Source organism: Lasioglossum baleicum, chromosome 8, assembly GCF_051020765.1.
Source record: "Lasioglossum baleicum chromosome 8, iyLasBale1, whole genome shotgun sequence".
In the NCBI taxonomy this organism is placed as follows: Eukaryota; Metazoa; Arthropoda; class Insecta; order Hymenoptera; family Halictidae; genus Lasioglossum; species Lasioglossum baleicum.
Genome location: NC_134936.1, coordinates 5,704,173 through 5,726,773, shown reverse-complemented (window position 1 = coordinate 5,726,773; position 22,601 = coordinate 5,704,173). Strand labels below are relative to the sequence as shown.

The following is a 22,601-nucleotide window of genomic DNA, read 5'->3' as shown; positions in this document are numbered from 1 at the left end:
CTTGACTCTTTTATTTAGTCAGCTTTTATAATGTTTGAAATTAAATAATACAATTAAGAAGTTCTAAATAATTATTGTCATAAACTTAACTGAGGCCGCATCCGCCTCAACAATGGGTTAACTAACTTCTTGTTCAATAAATAGCAAACTTGAATCATTTATTTAGACAATTTTTATATGTCTGAAATTAAATAATGCAATTAAGAAGTTATTTGAAACAATCTGCTAAAATCGTATTGAAAAATATTCAAAGTGGAAACTTTCTATCCCATATAAAATTGGATTAATTTTTTAGCACATAATTGGAAAGAACCAATTCGTCTCAGGCTATTAACCTGAACTGAAGTTTAATATTGAATATAAACTGTTCTTTGAATAATATCTTACTGTATTTAACTGTATTTTACTGGGTTTACGATACCCGACAAGACAACAATATTTTTAATTTACTTATATTATTCAACAAATTATTCAACAAATTTATTTCTTTGGGTATATATTATGTAAAAAATGGCTAAGAATTTGTAACAAACTTGATTCATTTATATAATCAGCTTTTATATGTTTGAAATTAAATAATACAATTAAGAAGTTTTAAATAATTATTGTCATAAACTTAACTGAGGCCGCATCCGCCTCAACAATCGGTTAACTAACCCCTTGTTCAATAAATAGTAAACTTGACTATTTCATTCTGTCAGCTTCTATATGTTTAAAATTAAATAATGTAATCAAGAATTTATTTGAAACAATCTGCTAAAATCGTGTTGAAAAATATTCAAAGTTGAAACTTTCTATCGCATATAAAATTGCAAACTTAATTTTTGTCGCCATAAAGAACAATTATTTTAATTCCAATAAGAAAACCTTGAAAAGAATGTTTCATTAAAACGTTAAAACGTTGAAAATAAGTGCATATGTGCGATATGTTATTTAATGCACATTTGAGTACTAGATATAAAGAAATAAAAACGGATGTGAGGGTTTTTAGAAATAGTTAAATGATTTTTAGTAATTTTACGGTATTGTTTTCATACAGATGCGATAATAAGCTTTTAAAGTCTTGCTATTTTTCAACGTAACTGAATTCTGTAAACAATATTTCTCCCATTTTTATTTTGTATGAAAAATGTTCATTGAATTCTTCATATTTCTTCCAAATGTATCAAAGCCAAGAAGTTTATGCTATATCAGTTTGTATAATTGTAGTCGCCAGATTAAGACTTGTGTCCTCAGTCTACCTTCCCCTTCTACGACGCTATTCCCCACGCTTCCGGCACGTGACCGGTCACGTGACGCGTTTCGTCTCCGCCGTGTATGTGTCCGGTGAGCAGAGAGAAAGGATAACGTTTTCCCCTCAATTCGTGCTCCCTCCCCTAATGTATTTCTCTTGAAACATCAGTTGAACAGTTGAAAAAACAATTCAATAAAATTAACAGAAAGTATATAAATCAGGTACTTCTCAGTAGTAGTAATAATTTTCAATATTAACAAACATGTATGTACATTTTTAAAAATTCACTTAAAAATTATATATCAATTTCCACAACACAATTTCCAAACTGTTAGACAACATTTTATCTAGATTAACATTAACTCGAAACATGATATTAAAAAAAACACGTTTAAAGTTTCAAGAGCATTCGATGCTCAGAAATAATGTTTCATTTATAGTAACATAAATAATAATTACTGGAAACTATTTAGCTAGGTATACGCAATCTTTCAAGTGAATTCTTTGCTGTAGACTGTAGCTGATACACAGAAGTATCCCTGCGGTCAGCAGGCATATATTTAGCTCATGCCGAATCTTCATTCTGTATTTTCTTTCTCCGTCTTTTTAATTATGGGTTAACTTTTTACTTCTGTTTTATCAGAGTCCCGGTAAAAGCCAGCGAAGAAGAAGACAACGCGCGGTCGGTTCACAAATTTTCGAAAGCGTTTCATCGACTTCCAGGTTTTCGACTGCCTCTTTAAATTCGTTCTTTTCGTTTTGAATTCTATCTTTTTGTTTGTCCCTTTGAGATTCCTTTAAATGGTGTACGTATTTATCTTTAAGTTCCGTGAGAAGCCTTCCGCTGCTCTTTTTAATCCGCTCAGTTCCTTTTACTCTTGCGACCCTGTCCATTTCTTCTTCTGGTTCTGCATTCCCGACTCTTCCTTTTCTTGAACCTCCATTCAGAGGAGCTGAAGATCTGCCGATATTGTTGTTTTCTTATTCGATGAAGTATCGTGACCGTCAAAATTCTGGTGCTTCAATATACTCTTGCCTGAACCGACTTCCATTCTTCTCTCTTTGCAATAACTTCGCTATGCGCCCGATGCATCTGCTCAATTATCTTCTTTCAATATTATCTTTTACTCTGATGGCACAACGTTTATTTTGACATATTTTTCTCACTTTATCATCTTCATTTATTCTACAATTTGTCTATACCGTCGTTTAAAACATTTTCTGATTGACATCTCACTATCGAAAATGTTTTTTGTTTCACACTTCATTTAGGTAAACTACCTCCATTATAAATAGACAGCGGATTTTATGCATTTATGACAAAAATGAGTAGATGTAATTTAAAAATACCATTATATTATTTTCAACCTACTAAACATATTAACAAAGAAAATAAATCTCTATGCGACTTCAGTTTGTTGCAATTCAGGTAGGAAATTTTTATTTTGCATATAGATCCACTGGAGCTTCTAATTACTAATCCGCTAGTAATTAGTAGACTCCGGATTTTATGCATTTATAACAAAAATGAGCAAGTGCAATTTAAAGCAGTGAAAATATTAAAAGAATTTGAGAGTATAAGTATTAATATATTATTTTCATTGCATTAAAATTATTTATGAAGAATATCAATTTATATTTAGCTCCTGCGTCTTGCAATTGATGCACAAACTTTTTATTTTGCATAAACATCCGGAGTCTAGTAATTAGAAACTGAAGACATGCCTTAAAATATATTTGTATCTTCAAATGACATAATAATAAACTTGTAGATTATAATAGTAATTTTTTTACTAAAACACATTATATCATTTGCATTCTGAAATCGGACATTTCATATGCAACGAGCTGATAAGATAAGAGCAACGAGATCCACTGTCTAATTATAAAAATATTTACATATTTAATTCTCCAATCTTTAAAAATTGAATTAGAAATAACATTAATTAAATACGTAGAAGCTAAAGTTAGGAAATAATAGACAACACGATTTATTCTTTAGGCTATGAGAATAATAATAAATTTTATTATTGAATTCTAAACAATTAGATTGAAGGTAATTTAAATAAAATATGTAGAAGCTGTATCTAATAAATAGCAACCTACACAATAGTAGGAATATATTTTGTCAAATATCACCGAAATAACAAATAGACCAATGACACCATGATTATAAAAATACTGAAAAGTATTCAAATAATATTATGAAACTGTTACAACACGATTTATTCTTCAAAGTATCAGAATAATGATAAATTTTATTTTTAAATTCTAAACAATTAGATTAAAGGTAGTTTCAATAAAACACGATTTATTCTTCAAACTATAATAATAATAATACATTTTATTTTTGAATACTAACTAATTAGATCGAAGGTAATTAAAATAAGATTGAAGCTGAAACTAAGAAATAATAGTATACACAAGAATATAAATGTATTAAAAAATATTATCCGAACAATAAATATTATATATTCACCATGAATAAAATACGAAAAAGTACATAAATAATATTATGAAACTATCAAAACCCGACTTATGTTTGAACTATAAGAATAAGAATAAATTTTATTTTTGAATTTTAAATAATTACATACAAGAATAGCAATATATTAAAAATATTATCCAAATAATAAATATTATACCATGAATAAAATACGAAAAAATCCTTTAGACTACAAAAATAACAATAAATGTATTCGGGGTATTCCTTAATTATTTAAAAATAACACTTTCTCCATTCGGCATTTCATGTATTTTTTCTGTACGCCATGATCGTACAAAGAAAAACCATTTCCTTAATATATTAACATTTTTGTACACAAGTGTAGTCAAAAATGTTCAATCAAATTTGTTTTATGATTATATTTCTTTAATCATCAAATCACTCATCCTTCTTATCACGTCGCCGCAAAATAACAGATCACTCTTGAAACTTTAATCGAACTTACAGCCGTTTTTAATCATGTCTTCTTGATACTTCATCTTAATTTCCACTTCGAGGATTATACGCGTAATTTGTCCTTTTTTCCTCTACTCCATAATACTCCATAACTCATTCGAGGGAAAGCATAAGGACGGTCGAGCTAATCATTAAAGCTCTACTTAAATTTTACGATATCACTTCCTTAATTACGGTTTCCGCACTTGTCCTCGGTTCTATATTCTTAACTTTCATCTTTATCGCTTTCTGCTTGAACAATCTCGGAACTAAACTTAATTTACTGAAGCATTACGTATGGGAGCACTGGAGCACCCATTCATCAAGAAGAAGATATCGACTTTTTCATGTTAGCGTACCTTTTTCTTGCTTCTCTCCTCAGTTTGGGCTATTTCTCAGTCGATGTTGCTTCCTCTTAATATCTTTCTCAAAGTTCCGTGTCATTTGCCTAAAGGATTACTCACAACGAATTGCAGAATTAGGTATACGTAGTTCATGTAATAAATTAGAGACACTGTGCGACACTGTGGGACATAAGTCATAATTTGGCGACTCTGCTAACAACGAATTTTGACTAAACAAACGACATGTTGTTCTTGATGAACTCATCAAAATCTTGTATTCCGAATTCTTTCTATTTATCAAATTTATAGATGCTTTCGGCGCGACCGTTTCAATCAATTACTAATATATCAATTTTGCAAAAAATTTACTTCTTTCCTGACGTTTCGGTTCCATTTTGAACCTTTATCAAAGGTTTAGTAATGGAAGAATTGGAAAAAGTTTCCATTTCCAAATTACCATTTGAACTTAAGTTTTATAAAAGATACGTAGATGATATCCTTACGTGTTGTAAACCTGACCAAGTAACAGCGTTGGTTGCCACTTTTAATAATTTTCACAACAGACTACAATTCACACATGAAATAGGAACGGATTCATGTCTTAAATTTCTTGACGTCAGTATTATCAGAGTTGGTAAAGAACTTAAAACAAATTGGTTTCACAAAACTAGCTGGTCTGGCAGACACGTAAATTTTTATTCTTTCCATCCGTTACAACATAAGATAGGTCTATCTTTAAATACGATCGATAGACAAAAACATATTTATAAGATAGGTCTTGTCGAAGGTCTTATTGATCGGGCCATCTTGTTAGCAAATCCTGAATTCAGATCAAACAATCTGTCACTCATTAAGAATGTATTGAAACATAATGGATACCCTGAAAATCTCGTTTCTAACATTCTAACGTCATCAAAGAACGAGTATTTGATTTATACCATCCTCCCTTCGTCGAAAAGCGAAGAGAGGAAAGGTTCAGAACAAGAGGTCCAATAAATTGGAAGAATACAGTGGTTATCCCATATGTTAACAACATTTCTAATGACATTAGAAGAATTTTCAAGAAGGTTGGTATACATACTATATGTATGTATACTGTATACTAGGGTGGTCCTTATTTTTTGACCAACGAATTTTTTTCACGACGCCCCCCAGAATGGTTCTCTTTGGTGAGAAAAAAATTTGTGCAAAATTTAAGATCGATCGGATAAAAGGATCACGTGGCGCATTTAAATTGAAAATTTTGAAAATTTTGAAATTCATCGTAACTATAAAGTATTATATATCGTTGGATTTGTAATTTTTTTCTAAATAAGAATATGGAAAAATTATATGACCTTAATTTTTAAAAAAATAACGATGACCTTGAAATTTCGAAAATTTGATTTTTAAAAAAAAATTTTTTTATGCCATTATATTTACCATATTGAACAATGCAACTTTTTCCTCTGACATTTTTTCGTAGAACCACAAATAACAGATATTTAAACATATCCATTTATTACCTATGACCCAATATAATTTATTATGTTACCTCCAGATGTACCCCGTGGACCTTAAGTCCACTTTTTTACAATTTTACCTACCTTGAAATTCATAAGCGCACACCCGGGAAACAGATGTAAACCCTCGTTAAAAATTTTATAACAACCCGTACTTAAACTCCCACTCCTATTCCTACTCCTATCCTTACAAGTTTTTCCACCAATTACTTTCAACTCCATCAACCAATCATCACGCTTTTTCAAACAAACGACATCCACACCGAAGTAAGATTTAGATGTATCAGAGAACCACCGATTAGATCTGTCTGAGCTAACGAACTGTAATCATCAGTATCGAGTAAGCGAACATACAACCTCAAGTGTTGTCTTTGATCAACTATCACCTCAACTTACAAAATCGGACTCGTGATCATCGTCGTTCAATCCAGATTTGGCAGACGCGAGACGTTACAGTAGTCATACAGGAAAACTACTCAATTTCTATATAAATTGAGAAGCCCAATGGAAAGTAGAAGTCGCGAAAAACTGTTCTTATTAGAACATGATGAAAATCAGATAATTGACGCTAAGTTGCCATCGAAACGACAAGTTTTAGGAGTGCTATTTTATAATTTGCGGAAAGTGAAATTGAACCTTCGGTCTAGTGCACACCTTGTTGTTAAAGAAGTGGAGGTGTTGTGGGAAAAGGCCAAAATTCCAGTTCAGTTAAACAGTCGCTGCGTCGAGAAATTGGAGTCATTATACCACAAGTGGAAGGTCTTACAAAAGAGTTGTAAACGACGATCCCAGATACAAGATCAACAGGAACAAGAGTTTCTTGATCAATTAGTGATCTTTTAGTAGCGGCGATTATTATAAAAAATTTGTCATTTTACCAACTAATGTGGCCGATCACATGCAAGAGGACATTTCAGGTTTTATATCAGACGAAAGTCGAAAATTTTGTAGCAGATTTAATATATTGACAGAATTTTTAAAAAAAGATCCAATAGTTTGGCAAGATGAAGATTCTTACAAACTAGGTTTAGATATAGTTAAGGCTTTACCTGTGTCAATGATTCGGTAGAAAGAGCCGTTAAGCTAATACAGGATTACATTTTAGCTCGCAATGAGGAAGAAAAGCAGTTGGTACTGCAAATGGTAAAAGATTACCGCCAGCAATATCCTGACGCAACGAAAACAACAATAGCGAAAAACATGTAAATCGAACGTCGAGGGTCCGCAGCACAGGCGAACCACACAGCTACCTCCCTCTCAGGGAAACCCAGAGGGGTAGCGTCATAAAATACGCTGGCAGCGCGGGTCCTTACAGCCACTTCGGGTCTGAGGACCCGTTCTTCCAGTGACTTGTCAAGTTTGGATTCTCTCTCTAGATTTTGTATTGTTTGTCTGTTCATTTAATAAAATGCATTCTTGGCGAGCGGCTTCACCATTGATCGGCGTATTATTTGGTGACCCGCTCTGTCCTTGCCATCTTAAAAGCGGATAGTCTTACATTAGAATATAAGAAATAGTTCCTTATCACTATTCTGTAGAATATACATATTCAAAATATTCATTCACATGTATAGTACAATAGTACAATACAAAATGACATATCTCTGTTATTTGTGGTTATACGAAAAAATGTCAGAGGAAAAAGTTACACTGTTCAATATGGTAAATATAATGGCACAAAAAAAATTTTTTTTAAAAATGAAATTTTCGAAATTTCAAGGTCATCGTTATTTTTTTTTTAATTAAGGTCATATAATTTTTCCATATTCTTATTTAAAAAAAAATTACAAATCCAACGATATATAATACTTTATAGTTACGATGAATTTCAAAATTTTCAAAATTTTCAATTTAAATGCGCCACGTGATCCTTTTTTTCGATCGATTTCAAACTTTGCCCAAATTTTTTTCTCACCAAAGAGAACCATTCTGGGGGGCGTCGTGCTTTGTATCTCGATAAAAATTTTTCGCCAAGTATAGCTTAGGTCCACCCTACTGTATACCTTTAAACTTGAAAAATTGGTTCCTTCAATGTTTTCAGTTTTTGTTCAAGTTCGATACGGTCACTTTGACTTTAATATGTTTCAAACCAGCAACTGGTACACATCAATTTCTCAATGTTCATTTTTACATACAGTCGGTCACGAAAATATTCGGACACCACTATAGTTTTGACTATTATAGTCCGTACTTCATAAATTTATGCAATAAAAACAAAAAGAGGTTTCACGTATGTTACTATGCAGTGTGTAGTTAACATAAACATAAGAGATATTTATTTACGATAAGCTATTACATAAATAATAAAAGAAAAATGGAAAGTACGCTCATTTTCATGTCACGAAAATATTCGGACACTTGCTGTACTTCTCAAGTTTCCAGGTGCCAGGAACTGATTGAACCAATGTTTGTAAACATATCATTCATACCATGTACAGGGTATGTTAGAGATCGAATATTTGTCAGTCTTGCTCAAAATTTGTGCGAAATGGGTCGGGAAAGTAAGAACACATCGTTTGATATGCGACAATTAGTAATTTTTCATCGGGAAAAGGGGAAATCGATTCGCAAAATTGCAGATTTATTAAATATTAGTAAGAGCACAGTATGGGATATTGTGCGACGTTACAAGAATGAAGATAGAATTGAATCTATCCCTCAAAGCGGACGCAAACCGATCCTCAATACTCGTGATAAACGCTCCATAATTAGGAGAATCAAATGTGATACTCGGATAAGTGCTCCAAAGTTAGCAGCTGAATTAGATAATGTCCGTGGAATATCAGTGCATCCGGAAAACATAAGAAGAGTGTTACGATCAGAGGGCTATAATGGAAGAATAACTCGAAGAAAGCCGTATATTAACGCGAAAAACAGGATGAAGAGACTGAATTTTGCAAAAAACTATATTTCAAAGGAAAGTCAGTGGTGGGAAGACATAATTTTCGCGGACGAGTCCAAATTTAATATTTATGGAAGCGATGGAAGAATTAGGGTATGGCGGAAATCGAAAGAAGAATTAAATCCGAGACATTTGCAGCCGACTGTGAAACACGGTGGTGGGTCTGTGATGGTGTGGGGCTGTATTTCGGCCCATGGAGTAGGTGAATTGGTTTTTATCGACGACATCCTCGATAAGAATAGGTATCTGCACATTTTGCAAAACTATTTTTAAAAAAGTGCTGATAATATGGGACTTCAAAGTGGGATAAAATTTTATCAGGATAACGACCCAAAGCACAAATCGCGTATTGTGCAAGAATTCTTATTCTACACTTGCAAGAATGTTCTCCAGCCACCACCGCAATCGCCAGATTTGAATCCCATTGAAAATTTATGGGATGAATTAGATCGCCGAATTCGAACAACTCCCATAAACACAAAGGACGAACTAAAAAGACGTCTGCAAGAAGAATGGCTATGTATTGGGCAAGATTATTTAAAAAGAATAATTTGTAATATGCCAACGCGATTACGGCACGTCATAAAACATATGGGATATCCAACAAAATATTAATTTATAAAAACAAGATTTATATATACTGTTATAAACTTAGTTTTGATAGTGTCCCAATATTTTCGTGACATGAAAATGAGCGTACTTTCCATTTTTCTTTTATTATTTATGTAATCACTTATCGTAAATAAATATCTCTTATGTTTATGTTAACTACACACTGCATAGTAACATACGTGAAACCTCTTTTTGTTCTTATTGCATAAATTTATGAAGTACGGACTATAATAGTCAAAACTATAGTGGTGTCCGAATATTTTCGTGACCGACTGTAGATAAAGTTATTATAGCAAGTACGTATCAAGACCAAGTATGATCAAATTCATTTCTTATCATTGAAATTTATATTATATGTATATTTTTGTTTAGAAGCAAATTTCCACCTTTGATAAAGGTTCAAAACGGAACCGAAACGTCAGGAAAGAGTAAATTTTTTGCAAAATTGCTATATTAGTAATTGATCGAAACGGTAGCGCCAAATGCATCTATAAATTTGATAGTAGAAATTATTCTTTCTATTTAGTCTTAATCTGGCGAATCTGCTAACAACGACGTCTTTGTGACGTTAAACTTTCATTTCTATACTATTCAACAATAGTATCTGAAACAATAGCCTAATAATTATATCCAATATAAGTGTTCTAGAAATAGGACAATCGATATGAAGTGCGATCAGACGCAGAAGTCTGTGTTGAACACTTCCTAGTAATGAGATACAGCAGTTGTAATGTGATAACCATAGTAATGTGAATAAAAGTCACTCTCAAAAGATATTTTCTCATGACACTTTCCAATTCGATTTCATTCGTTCTTTCAATTATTTTATCAATTTATTATTTTATTAATTTAATCCGCTATTGTGATTCGAAAACAATAGCAGAGGAAAAAGTTATTCAAGCAGAACAATTCACAGTATTTGAATGAAGGAAAACTGAACTAAAGGTACAATTTAACAACATTAAAATCAATTCTGGAAGCTAATTTTGTATAGGTCCTTATGGCTTGAACTTTATGGCTTAATGACATCAACACCCGGATGAACAAAATTCTTTACATAAAAATTGTACTTGGGCCAGCTTTTGGGCATATAATTTAGCAACGTTAAAATTAATTTTGGAAGCTAATTTTCATAGCTCCGTGTAGTTCGAACTATTACTTAATGACATCACCATTCAAATGATCAAAATTCTGTACTTCTTTTGTAACTTTTCTAGCTAATTTTTAGAGGTCCTTATAGCTTGAACTATTACTTGATGACAACACCATTAGTCCAGTCGACGCAAAGTTGTAGAGGGAAATGGAAGGAACACAAGTTTTAACTTTGGGTCTTTGTTTGGACAATAGTTAGGAGGTAAACATACTAAAAGTCCCCACTCCTAGGAGGTGAGCGGGCTGCAGGGGGGCACGTAGAAGGTCCCCATTTTCAGTTTTCCGCGTATATCTCGGAAACTATGCGTCCTAGCGATAAGACCATTCTGTACAATATTAAAGCTGATAACATGTACCACAAGATTGATTCGATTCAGTTTTTCGCTATCACGCATAGTTTCCGAGATATCCGCGCTCAAAGTTCACTAATTGTGAGAAAGAAATTGCCTTATTTGACTAGCTAACTCTTCAGCACAATTAGTGAACTTCCAGCGCGGATATCTCGGAAACTATGCGTGATAGCGAAAAACTGAATTGAATCAATCTTGTGACACATGTTATCAGCTTTAATTTTGTATAGAATGGTCTTATCGCTAGGACGCATAGTTTTCGAGATATCCGCGCTCAAAGTTCATTAATTGTGAAAAAGAAATGCCTTATTTGACTAGCTAACTCTTCAGTACAATTAGTGAAGTTTCAGCGCGGATATCTCGGAAACTATGCGAGATAGCGAAAAACTGAATCGAATCAATCTTGCGGCACATTTTATCAGCTTTAATTTTGTATAGAATGGTCTTATCGGTAGGACGCATAGTTTTCGACATATAAGCGAAAAACCGAAAAAGGGGACCTTCTACGTGCCCCCCTGCACTCCGCTCACCTTCTTGGAGTGGGGACTTTTAGTATGTTTACCTCCTAACTAGTCCAAACAAAGTCCCAAAGCTAAAAATTGTGTTCCTTCCTCTACATCCCCCTTATGAGCATTCATTGACTGGACTACATTCACATAAACACAATTCTTCACGTCGAGAAATTGTACTTTGGCCAGCGATTGGGAATATAATTTAGCAACGTTAAAATTAATTTTTACATCACCACTCGGATGAACAAAATTCATTACATCAAAAATTGTACTTTAGTCAACCTTTGAGCATTTTGGTACACTGTGTAGCGTGTCTCTTCCCTATTCTCGTCTGCCGGGTTTCCGATGGGCATCATTTCCTGAAGAGGAATTCCTTGTAGTCGAACTAAATTCGGAAGAATCTTCGCTAAAAGTCAGACAGTTCTGCCGGACTCGATCTGTGCCTTCTCCTCGACTTCTCCCTCGTTCTTCCTCTCTCTCTCTCCCCCTCTCTCGCTCTCTTTCTCAGGCTGTCTCTTTCTGTTTCTTGTTCCGTGTTCCTCCGGCTTCCAGCACAGTGGTGATCTTGATAACGGCCGGGCCAGTGGTGCTAGTGAGATGGCGTCGGTGGTAGTGGCTGGAATGGATTGGAGAGGGAAGGGAGAGGAAACTAGTTCAGTGAACAAAACGACGCGAGAGACAGTTGCACGCTGTAGCAACGCCTCGCTGCTGTCGCTTGGCGTAAAAGCTTGTACGGGGCTGACTCCTCTTTGACCCCCCGAAACTACAAACATCCTGCACGCATCAAGGCGACGCGACGGACTTGTTCGAATCGTTGTTTTTAACGCATACACCACTATCGATCGCCTCCCGCACGGTCTCCTCGGACACAATAATTTATTAAGGGTGTATTCTGATTTTTAATACCATTTGTTTCGTATCAATCTCCAGGAATTTTTTTCAGCGGAACTACTAAACTTTTTGTATTAGGATTTTGCACGCGTGTTTATGGACGCGTTTCAAGTGCATATGTCATTTTATTTAAAGAATATTACAGCACGACCTCGATTATCCGAACCTCTGATGACTAAAATCTTGATTAACCCCTTGCATTACGATCTATTTTGCGGTTTTAGTGATTGGAACTTCTTTGTAGTTTGTAACTTCCTAAACAGAAGGAAAAAATTTTTATCTATTGTATGCCTACATGTTCCACAATAACTATACGTCAACAAAATCAAAATAGAATTTCGACTCGGTTTAAAGGAAATTAATAACATACATATTTATGAAACTCTGTTCAGAATATTCATCACGAGTCTGACACGATATTGGAGGGTAATGTTTAGAATACCTTGACAAATGCAGTCAAGAACTAGATGATAGCCTTCAGAATGTTACTGGAAGATGTTGTCCAATTTGGTCCAGTAGTCTTTCTGATATTTCTGGCACCGACTTTAAAAACTTTATTTCGAGAGAAACACGTTTAAAGTTTCAAGTCTTATCTGTTACCGCTGTGCAATAGGACTGCACTTTTGGAGCAGTTTTACGAATCTCCAGATAAAACTTTTTCGGGAGTATGATATGGAATCCCTTAAAGTTCTCAACTTTTCGGAGATTGTGGTTGCTGTACTTATACCTATCATGGTAGCTCAATAACCATTGTAGCAGATATATCTATTAAGTTGTCCCAAAAGTTTCTTACGGAATGTGTTTCTTTAATGTTGCTAAATAAATACAAGCAATGCGATAATCTTTATGTTAATGTTTTCGTTCTTCCTAGCATGAATTTGCATTATGTGCATAAATCGAAAACCAACTTTTGGGACAACCTAATAACACTGTCCAACAAATTTCAACTTGTTTTATGTTCCACAATCACTGGTGGGTGGTTCTTTTAGAGTTTTTTGCGCTGATTCCGAATCTGTCCTTAATTTTTCTCCTAGACGCACAGTTTTTGGGAAACATGGCTTTGAAAAAAAAAACATATTTTTCAACTCTTAACAAATATTGTGATGTTATTATAAAAGATATTGAATTGTTCTTTACAGTAAAAGATTCTGTAGACTTTCGCGAATACAGTGATATCCAATATTAATACATTATGATTGTTTAAACATGTTTAAATAAAAGTTTGCTCTATCGCGTGGTACAGTTCGATTTTCTGCGGGACCCTTATCTTTTGAGATAAATTGAAAAATATCCTCAAAAATTGGTGCAAAAGTGGTGTCTCTCGGTCTTTAATCATAATGTATTAATATTAGATATCACTGTATTCGGGAAAGTCTACAGAATCTTTTGCTGTAAAGAACAATTCAATATCTTTTATAATAATATCACAATATTTGTTTAAAGTTGAAAAATATGTTTTTTTTCAAAGCCATGTTTCTCAAAAACTGTGCGTCTAGGAGAAAAATTAAGAACAGACCAAGAATCATAACATAAGAACATAAGAAATCACATAAGAACCACCCAACAGTAATTGTGGAACAAAGGTGTTGGATAGTGTAATTGAAAATTATTTGCCGTACCATTTTCTTTACAGTTACAGTGATTAAAATGTCTTTATCCCGAAAAATGTCGTAGTAGAGAAAAGAAAATTTATATATTATTTTTGTAGGGCTACATACATTTATTTTAGTGCTTAAATATTGATTACAAGCGAATCAAACATTTTATTTGAAAAGAAACGTGTAACATTCATATCTGTCTGACTTTGAAATTTAAAGACTTCATGACGAGCGTGACTCGTTAAAATACGGCAAGGGGTTAAGACAGGCATGTCAAACTCTTCCACCACCAAGGGCCTGATTAAGTATTATAAATTAATTCGAGGACCGCAATAGAAAAAAAGCAGACTCGAAATAAAACGGAAACACATTTGCATACGTACAATAATTGTTTTTTTTTTCAAGTTTACTTTATTTGAATAAAACTATTTCATTTTTGTTTCGAAGAAACTTGGCAAAGTTTTGCAGGAATCAAATTTTCAAAATTTGGATCAATTTGTTGAACTGTAATGATTTGTTGAAATTGATTGTACACGCTGGTCTGTTCATCTCGACCTTTGCGCAGTTTTATTATTTTTTAACGTTGGAAATAATGGTTCGCACATATACGTGCTACCACTGCTACCGAACATAGCTGAAATACACCTAATTGCACATAACATATCGGGAAATCGGTCGACGGATAAATAATTGTAAAAATGTGGAATTACAACATCCATATATTTTTGTTTCAATACGGTTGTTTCAATTATGCAAATTAATATCGCCCTCTTGCAACTCAACTTCGCTCTTCTGCAAATAAAGTACTTTTAAGTAAGTTTTTGTAAAAAAATCACATGGAATGTAAATCAATTGTTAAGAAATTCAAAATTTTATTGACTGCAAATATGTACATCGAATACATAATTAAAAGTAATTACCAATTCATTAACTTTGTAATGTGCGAGAACTGTGTGTAGATATGTATATTCATTGTAGCCATTTTCTGATTAATAAATTTTAGAAATGAATGTACATATTTATTGAAGCGTATCGCGTATTGAGTCTTCCCTCGCAGTAATGACACCCTAATTTAATCGAAACGCGAATAAATAATTCTAAATATTCTTAATGAGTGAAATTGGTTTGCAAAAGGTTGAATTCGATTTGCAGAAGGGTGAAATTGATTTGACAAAGGGTGAATTTGGAGTGTAAAACCTACAAATTATCATCAACAGTTTCAAAGTTTTTGGCCGCGTGTTTGTCATGCCTGGGTTAAGAGAAGAGTGAAAACTGAAACGATTTAGGTTAAATCTTTGAATGCTCAAATTGCTCTTGTGGATCAGAAATGGCTACGCCAATGCTGCTTCGCCAACTATTTTCAGTAACAATTCCATTGTGGCTGGGCCGGTAAGTGAGTAGAAGCGTGCGAGGTGCTTGTCTAACGCATTCACGAGCAGCCTCTTCGGCAGCGCATTGAGCAATAAGGAGAACAGTGAAAAGAACGACCACATTATCTCTCGGAGATGGTGCATAAAAACGTTCCTCAGCAGCTGATTCATCCGCATTGGCAGGTACATACCTGCAGCGTTTACACGACGCTGCCTGCACCCGACTGCGTGTCGCCGGCTCGTGAATACAAATGCACCTGCAGGTAAACGTTGACCTACGAATGCACTTATGCAGAAACCACGGAAAAATCCATGGCCATTCACACCTCGGAACGCCCACCATTGACGATCCCGACCCCCGTCCGTTCTTTATCATCGCAATAAATATTCTCGCCGCTACTGTTATACAGTTACCGAAGCGTTCCCTCATTTCTTTTCACCGTGGCAGTGAAATACAATCCTCGGCGAAAAGTTTTCGATCACATTTAACCCATAAAAACTGCTGTACCATTATTCGAAATATTGTTCAAATTATTATTAATACTAAACCTACCGACCATCAAAAGTGTCTGATGCGTACAGTATTATAAAAATAACAAGATTAAATTTATTTATATTTTGTGCGATTTTTATTACAATTTATACTGGAGTCAAAAAATATACATATTGTATGATAATATACAGGGTGAGTCCGACGAAACAGAACACTTAAATATCTCCGTTACTTTTCGTTGTACAAAAAAACTTTTCCGGACAAAGTTACACTGTTTGAAGGGCCACATGTTACGGTGGAAGGGAAAAAATTTTCGAGATCAGTTTTTTATGAGATTTCAAGGTCATCAGTATTTATTTAAATGGAATGAGGTATTTTTTAATACATCAATCGATGCAATTGGACATTCGTTATAAAAAAGTACTAACCCATGTATGTCGAAAAGTTAGTAGTTCGGGAGATATTTAAATTTAAATAACTCTAAAACACCATTACTGTCGTACTAAGACGTTACACAAGTAAACGCTAACATCAATTTCAATTTCAATTTCAATTTCAACTTCAATTTCAATTTCAACTTCAATTTTTCAATTTGACCTTTAATTTCAACTTCAATTTCAACTCTTCCATTTCAACTTCAATTTCAACTCTTCCATTTCAACTTCAATTTCAACTCTTCCATTTCAACTTCAACTCTTCAATTTCAATTTTTCAATTTCAACTTCAATTTTTCAATTTCAACTCTTCCATTTCAACTGCAATTTTTCAATTTCACTTCGTTAATTTCAACTCTTCAATTTCAACTTCAATTTTTCAATTTCAATATCAACCCTTCAACTTCAATTTCAACGTCAATTTCAATATCAACCCTTCAACTCTTCAATTTCAATTTTTCAATTTCAATTCGTTAATTTCAAATCTTCAATTTCATTTTCAACGTCAAATTTTCAATTTCAATTTCAACTCTTCAATTTACACTAGCAAGTAAACGCTAACGTCTTAGTACACACGACAGTAATGGTGTTTTAGAATTATTTAAATTGAAATATTTCCTGAACTACTAACTTTTCGACATATATGGGTTAGTACTTTTTTATAACGAATGTCCAGCTGCATCGATTGATGTATTAAAAAATACCTCATTCCATTTTAAAAAAATATCAATGACCTTGAAATCTTGTAAAAAAAATGACCTTGAAAATGTTTTCGCTTACACCGTTACATGTGGCCCTTCGAACAGTGTAACTTTGTCCTGAAAAGTTTTTTTGTACAACGAAAAGTAACGGAGATACTTAGGTGTTCTGTTTCTTCGGACTCACACTGTATTGCAAATATATTGTCAAATAAAAGTTCTAAAATGGGTTACTTGAATCCTCGCCTCGTGGTGGATTTAATGTCTGTGTCTAATTATATGTCTGAGTCTAATCAATTACTAAACATTTAAGTATTGTATGAGGTATTATATCAATTTCATATCCAACAAAGAAAAAGATTAATATAAAATGGAACTATCCTGGTCGAAGGTGTTTAATAATAGAGTTGAAATATCTCCGAGTGCAAAGGGTTAAAAGTCGCATAATTTTGTTCAAATTGAACCAATTATTATTGTTACGAACAAATTGACATATTAGAAGACTTAGTTTACCAAGTAAAGGGTAAACGAAATTTTGAAAAATTGCTATTGCCTGGAATTGCGAAATTTAAAACATGCATTTTGTATATCTACTTTTCTATTTTTGGCTTTTCATGAATCAAACTTGTACCATCGTGTTCGTCTCGTCTTCCTAATTAAAATGACACCCAACACGATATAGTTACGATCATAATTGCTTGTGTAATGTGTAGACTGCGGCTCTTTTTACAAAATAGATATTTTTTACCTGAATTGCGATAAACTGGAGTGATATAGAAAGTTATATTCTTTTCTATCATGTTTGATAGGTTTAAAGTAATATAGTAGCATTTTTAAATTTTCCGAATGTCCTTGCCGTTTTAAATTACGCTTACTCTTTTCGTCATAAATGCATTAAATCCGCAGTCTAGTAATGAGAGATTAAAATTTGGGGCGTGAAAGAGGATAGCGAACGGAAAAGAAAGAGAAGCAGAGGGTCGAAACGTGGAACCGCAGCCCCTCTTTCCTTTCCAATCGCTATTCTTCTCGTTCGGCATTCTACTACATACAAAGAATGTGGCACCTCTGCTGGATCTGTCGCTCGGGAGACTCGACGACAGTTACGAGAATCCTACTGTATCTACGTTGTATCGCGAAAAGTCAACAGGGATGATCTACTTGGTAAACATGAATGCGGCCGTAGTGAAAGTCCGCAATAAAAAGAAATTCACTGAATCTCATTTAGCACGTTCGCTGAAAATAAAGAGGCACATCAGTGAGTCACGTCTCGATACCGCGATCACGAGCTGTACGAGAATATTCGCCGGTGTTTACGGAGGGCAAGAGTGTTTTGTACTTTCTCGCGATGCAGAACAGAAATTCACGGTACATTAAAATAGTTGATGAACGCCGCGCCGATAGAAGATCAATGGCTGGTTTCTTCTACCGAGCACAGCGGAGAAAATAGCTCGAGCACACTGTGAGCTCATCGAAGTCATTTCACGGGATTGATATTCGAAAAATTTCCTTTAAATATTCATGTCAGGAGGTCGAGCCGCCGGACGATCTATCGATCACGGCGCGGAGCCCGATCGTTGACGTCTGCGAATGCTCATTGGTGAACTGATTTCCAGGGTCATTTTTCAGTCGAATAGAGAGCACGGTGAAAAGGAAAACCCGATGATGCTGAAGAACAACGTTGCGCGTCGGTATCATTTCAGCCAGCGGTTTCCAACCTTTATGCTACTATGCCTTCCTAAAAAAATTTTTTTTTCGCGCCTCCCTATCTTCTAATCGATATAATAATATAGACACGTTTTAAAATACTGAAAACTACAATTAACAGAATAATAACAAGGTTTTGCTATAACAACAGGAACATGCATATTTATTTTTATATTAAATTACTAATTAAACTACATCTAATGCATCAAAATTTAATGCGAGTGTTGTTGTTTATTGGCACAAAGTTTATCAAATCTTGGGGGCAATGTGAAGAGTGCCACTCGTAACTCTTTTTCGACTATTAACCTGGTTCTATACATATTTTCATTGCAGCCAGTGTCGAAAAGCTCGTTTCGCATAAATAAGACGTTACAAACGGTAGAAGCACATGCATTGCTTTGCAATACAAAGATTCTCCACTAAGATTCACCCAAAATTGAATTATGGTTTCATTTTGAAACTTTTGTTTCAGTGAGCTGTCGTATGATAATTCTATCAATTTTTCCTTTTCGATGGTTGTCAGCTCAAATTCGTCTTCTTGATTGTCGATAAATGGATTCTGTATCCACAAAACCTTTGAGAAATCAAGGTCTTTGAAATAATTTTAAAAATGCAGCACTGAACCATCCAAGTGTTCGATAAAAAGATTTTTGCTCGCTTCAATATTGGCTGTGTCCCAGAAATCTTTTGAAAGTGAAAACATTTCAAACTCATTCTTTTGTAAATTTAATTTCCATAACTCCAGCTTTTTAATGAAAGCTTTTACTTTGTCTTTTTGAACAAGGGGATGCATGTGTAATCCCTGCATTGATTTATTTAAACCACTCAATTTTCCAAAAATTTCAACCAAATAGGCAAGTTTAACAATAACATTATCGTTCGTCCACAAATGTGCCTCTTCATGGTGGTTTTCTTCGAGAAAGGTTGCTATTTCTTCTTTGAACTGAAGCACCCTTTGAATCACTTTTGCACGAGATAGCCAGCGAACTTCGTAATAATACAGAAGTGAGGTGTAATTAGCTCCCATATCAACACACAGCTTTGCAAACAGCCTAGCTCTCAAAGGACTGTTCTTAATGTAGTTTATAATTTTCATAACTTTCGTAAAAATGTTGTTCAGTTCCTCGCTCATATGTCTTGACACAAAAGCTGCTCTGTGAAGCATACAGTGCGTCCAGATAGCATGTGGTGCTTTCTTTTCGACCAATGCTTGAAGACCTGCTTGGTGTCCAGACATTGAGTGAGCTCCGTCGGTGCACAGTCCAATGCAATTATTCCACGTTATGTCGTTTTCGTAAAAAAACTGTCTATTATATTAAACATCTCAATGGATGCGGTCTTTCCAGGAATGGGTTTGCAAAATAGTATATCTTCTAATATATTATTTTCCGCAACATATCGAACGTATGCAATTAAATGGGCATCTTGAGCTATATCAGTTGCCTCATCTACTTGAATGGAGAATTTCGAAGTACGCAGCCGAGAAACTAATTGATCGCAAATATCTTCAGATATATCATTGATTCTTCTTCCGACTGTATTATCAGCAAGCGGAATTTGTCGCAACTGTTTTGCATACGATTCGCTGAACAGAAACGGAGCGTTTGCAAAGACGTCATTTTTTAAATCTTCAGCTCCAGATAATTTTTTAATAGGGCTGAAATGAATGTATAAAAATGTAAGAAAAATAAAAATAAACATTACTTCACTGAATTTGTACTATCGCGTTACGGTATAAAGTTTATTTATTTGTAGATATTATGGTATGAACATTAATTTTTTATTAAAAATTTTGGCGCCTTCCCTGGCAATAGCCCGCGCCTCCCCTGGGGGGGCGCGCCTCCCCGGTTGGAAACAGCTGCCGCGGACAATGGCTAACTATGTATGTGTGTGAGCATGGTGCTTTTCGAAACAGTGGGTTTTTCGAAACGATTAGTATCACTGGAAAATTTCCGTTATTCGCGTATAATAGAAGTGAACACGCTTGTTAGTCGTCGTAGACAAATGTATTATTCTTGTCAAGTAATGACAAATATTAAACTTTTCATTAATGTTTTCGGCGCATAGGTCCGATCCAAGTTTAACTAACAAGCAAATTTGCAAATTTTCAAATCATTCTCAACGTTTCGATCCGGGTCTGGATCCTTTTCAAGAGAACTTGCGTCTGTAAAAACCGTATATTATAATGTATGTTTAACCAACTATTACCCTATTCAGTTAAACATGCATTATAATATACGGTTTTTTACAGACAGAAGTTCTCTTGAAAAGGATCTATATCCGGATCGAAACGTTGAGAATGATTTAAAAATTTGCAAGATTGCTTGTCAGTTAAAATTGGATCGAACCTATGCGCCGAAAACATTAATGAAAACTTTATTTAGTAAGCTACGGTCGACAAACAGGAATTTCTATGACAAATATTCATTTATTCGCGTATAACAGAATTGAATACACTTGTTAGTCTTTATAGATATAGTTGTATCATTTTTGTCAAGTAATCACGAAAATTCATTTATTCGCGTATAACGGAATTGAACACACTTGTTAGTCTTCATAAATAAATGTATCATTCTCTTGTCAAGAGTAATGACTGAACTTCTTGCCGTAACATCTTCATTTAAAGAGCCCCTAGATGATCAATAATATTGTCCATACGCCTATCAACGAGGAGGCGCATTGAAAGGGCACTTTAACCGTTTACCAAAACTTCAAACGTATTGTCAATTAATTAATTCATTGTTAATTCGAAAGCTTCAATATTATTGTCAATCTATATTGACAATTGATTACACTGTCCAACAAATTTCAACTTTTTAAAAGTATTTCGATTCCCACTATGCGATTCTTGTAGAGTTTTCCGCGCTGATTCCGAATCTGGTTTTAATTTTTTTCCTATACGTCCAGTTTTTGAGAAAATGGAGTTTAAAAAAAAGACATATTTTTCAATTTTAAACAAATATTGCGACGTTATTATAAAAGATATTGAATTGTTCTTTACAGCAAAAGATTCTGTAGACTTTCCCGAATACAGTGATATCCAATATTAATACATTATGATTGTTTAAACATGTTTAAACAATGATTAAAGACGAAGATGCACCACTTTTGCACCAATTTTTGCGGATATTTTCGAATTTATCTCAAAAAATAAGGGTCCAGCGAAAAATTGAACTATACCACGCGAAAGAGCAGACTTTTATCTTGAGAAACTCCCTGTGAAGTTTGCATGGTCGACGTTTTCTTCGAACCAGAAAGCAAAATATCTTCGCCTAGTGGGAATCGAAATACTTTTTGGCTGTTGGACAGTGTTATTGATCGTCTAGAGGCCCCTTTACTGTGATTAAAACTTTAATAACGTCTCTATCCCCAAAAATGTCGTAGAAGAGAGGAGAAAATGTATATTTTTTGTATGGATACATTTATTTCAATGCTTAAGTATTGATTACAAGCGAATCAAATTTTATTTTATCTAAACAGAAAAGAAAATTCATACTTGTTAGGCTTTGTTAAAATCTTCATCACGGGTCTGACTCGTTAAAGTACGGCGAGGGGTTAACATCACCACATCGATCATAATGGGTTTCCTCAATGGAAAGGTCTGAAGCCGAACTTCCATGTCCATTCTCCTCGAAAACTGAATTTTAGTGTCCCAAAGGCGTACTTTCCAAATTCTTTTATAGTTATTGGGTATCAGGTGCTTGGGAGCCTTTTCATGACCTTCAGACCATAAATCTCGGGACACCGCAGAAGGCCGCAGCTACTTTTGAACTCCGCAATTGCAGTGATGAGCGCTGAAGTATACCCAATAAGGAAGAAGAAAGGTTCAGGTTTCAAAGAAGTTCTATACAAATACTAGAACTA

The 22,601-nt window shown here is 34.2% G+C and overlaps 1 protein-coding gene across 1 annotated transcript; it reads right to left on the bottom strand.

Annotated features, from left to right (window-relative positions):
* Positions 1-13,813: 13,813 nt before the first annotated feature.
* On the bottom strand, positions 13,814-22,370 carry LOC143211343 (zinc finger BED domain-containing protein 5-like). Its single transcript, XM_076428883.1, has 2 exons — positions 22,234-22,370; positions 13,814-20,394 (listed from the first exon to the last, which is right to left on the bottom strand). Exon 2 carries the CDS (start codon positions 19,972-19,974, stop codon positions 19,342-19,344), a length of 633 nt encoding a protein of 210 aa, XP_076284998.1. The 5' UTR covers positions 19,975-20,394; positions 22,234-22,370; the 3' UTR covers positions 13,814-19,341.
* Between the last annotated feature and the right edge of the window lie 231 nt (positions 22,371-22,601).

What these genes read in the sequence shown, in the direction of transcription:
- LOC143211343 (XM_076428883.1), bottom strand. Translation starts at nt 19,974, where the DNA reads ATGTCTGGACACCAAGCAGGTCTTCAAGCATTGGTCGAAAAGAAAGCA.